Source organism: Chaetura pelagica, unplaced genomic scaffold (genome assembly GCF_000747805.2).
Source record: "Chaetura pelagica isolate M959 unplaced genomic scaffold, ChaPel_1.0 scaffold516, whole genome shotgun sequence".
NCBI lineage: Eukaryota > Metazoa > Chordata > Aves > Apodiformes > Apodidae > Chaetura > Chaetura pelagica.
Window position 1 is genome coordinate 108468 of NW_009953654.1, and position 1333 is coordinate 109800.

At 63.2% G+C, this 1333-nt stretch overlaps 1 protein-coding gene across 1 annotated transcript; it reads right to left on the reverse strand.

Annotated features, from left to right (window-relative positions):
- Nucleotides 1–93: 93 nt before the first annotated feature.
- On the reverse strand, nt 94–1332 carry FZD9 (frizzled class receptor 9; the record flags this gene model as incomplete). Its single annotated transcript, XM_010000207.1, has 1 exon — nt 94–1332. A coding segment is annotated over one exon (1239 nt), but the record flags the coding sequence as incomplete, so codon positions are not given.
- Nucleotide 1333: the final 1 nt, after the last annotated feature.

The following is a 1333-nucleotide window of genomic DNA, read 5'->3' on the forward strand; positions in this document are numbered from 1 at the left end:
CAGCTCAGCCTCTGCCCTCGCCCCACCGGCGTCCCCTCGCCCCTTACCCGTGAGGCCCCTGGCGCCGTCCCTGGGGAGGGGGCACCCCCGGCTCTAAACGTGCGTCGGGTTGTCGAGATACGGGTCCGTCTTGGTCATGTGCAGCATGACCGTGGGGGCTTTGTAGTGGCAGTGGACCCCCCCGCAGCTCACCCCGCTGCAGGGCTTGCCCCTCGTCCTCACCCCCAGCTTTCTGTTACAGAGGTTCTGCCAGGTCTGCAGCGTCTTGGAGCTCCACACCCACACCCCGCTGGTGATGCCCACCACCAGCGACATGAAAATCTTTAGCATAAAGACAGCCACGGTGGGGACCGAGGTGTCCAAGGAGCAGCTGGCAGCGCGCCGGCCGGGGAGGTGCAGGCAGCCCTGCTCCAGGGCCCTGAGGTTCCAGTAATCCACGTTCAGCCGCTCGTAGAAGTAGCAGACAATAACACAGGTGGCCGGGACGGTGTAGAGGATAGAGAAGACCCCGATCTTCACCATCAGCTTCTCCAGCTTCTCCGTGTTGGTGCCACCTGTCTTCATGATCTTCCGGATGTGGAAGAGGGCGACGAAGCCCGTGAGGATGAAGGAGGTGCCTATGACCAGGTAGCAGGAGAGGGGGATGAGGACGAAGCCGGTCAGGGCACTGACGTCCATGCTCCCCACATAGCAAAGCCCTGTGAGCTCGTCCCCTGCCACCTTCCGCATGGTGAGGATGACGATGGTCTTCATGGCCGGGATGCCCCAGGCAGCCATGTGGAAGTAGCTGCTGTGGGCCTCGATGGCCTCATGTCCCCACTTCTTCCCAGCAGCCAGGAACCAGGTGAGGGTGAGGACGACCCACCAGAGCGAGCTGGCCATGCCGAAGTAATAGAGGATGAGGAAGACGATGGTGCAGCCCGTGCTCTCCAGCCCCTCCTGGATGATATAGAGCTCGCCCTTCTCCCGGTCGCAGGCGATGTTCTCGGCCCCTGCCACGGAGCGGATGATGAAGGCCACGGAGTAGACGTTGTAGCACATGGAGAGGAAGATGATGGGCCTCTCGGGGTATTGGAAGCGGTGGGGATCGAGCAGGAAGGTGAGGACAGTGAAGGCAGTGGAGACGAAGCAGAGGGTGGACCAGACGGCCATCCAGATGAAGGCAAAGTCCTTGTCCTCCCTGGACCAGTAGACATCCACGCTGGGGGAGCACCTGGGCGCGCAGGAGAGGCTCTTCTCCACGTACTGGAACTTCTCGGGGTTGTCGCAGGCTCCCAGGCCGTTGGGTCCCCGGCCCTCGGCGGTGCCCGGTGGCCATGGCCGGGGGGCCACG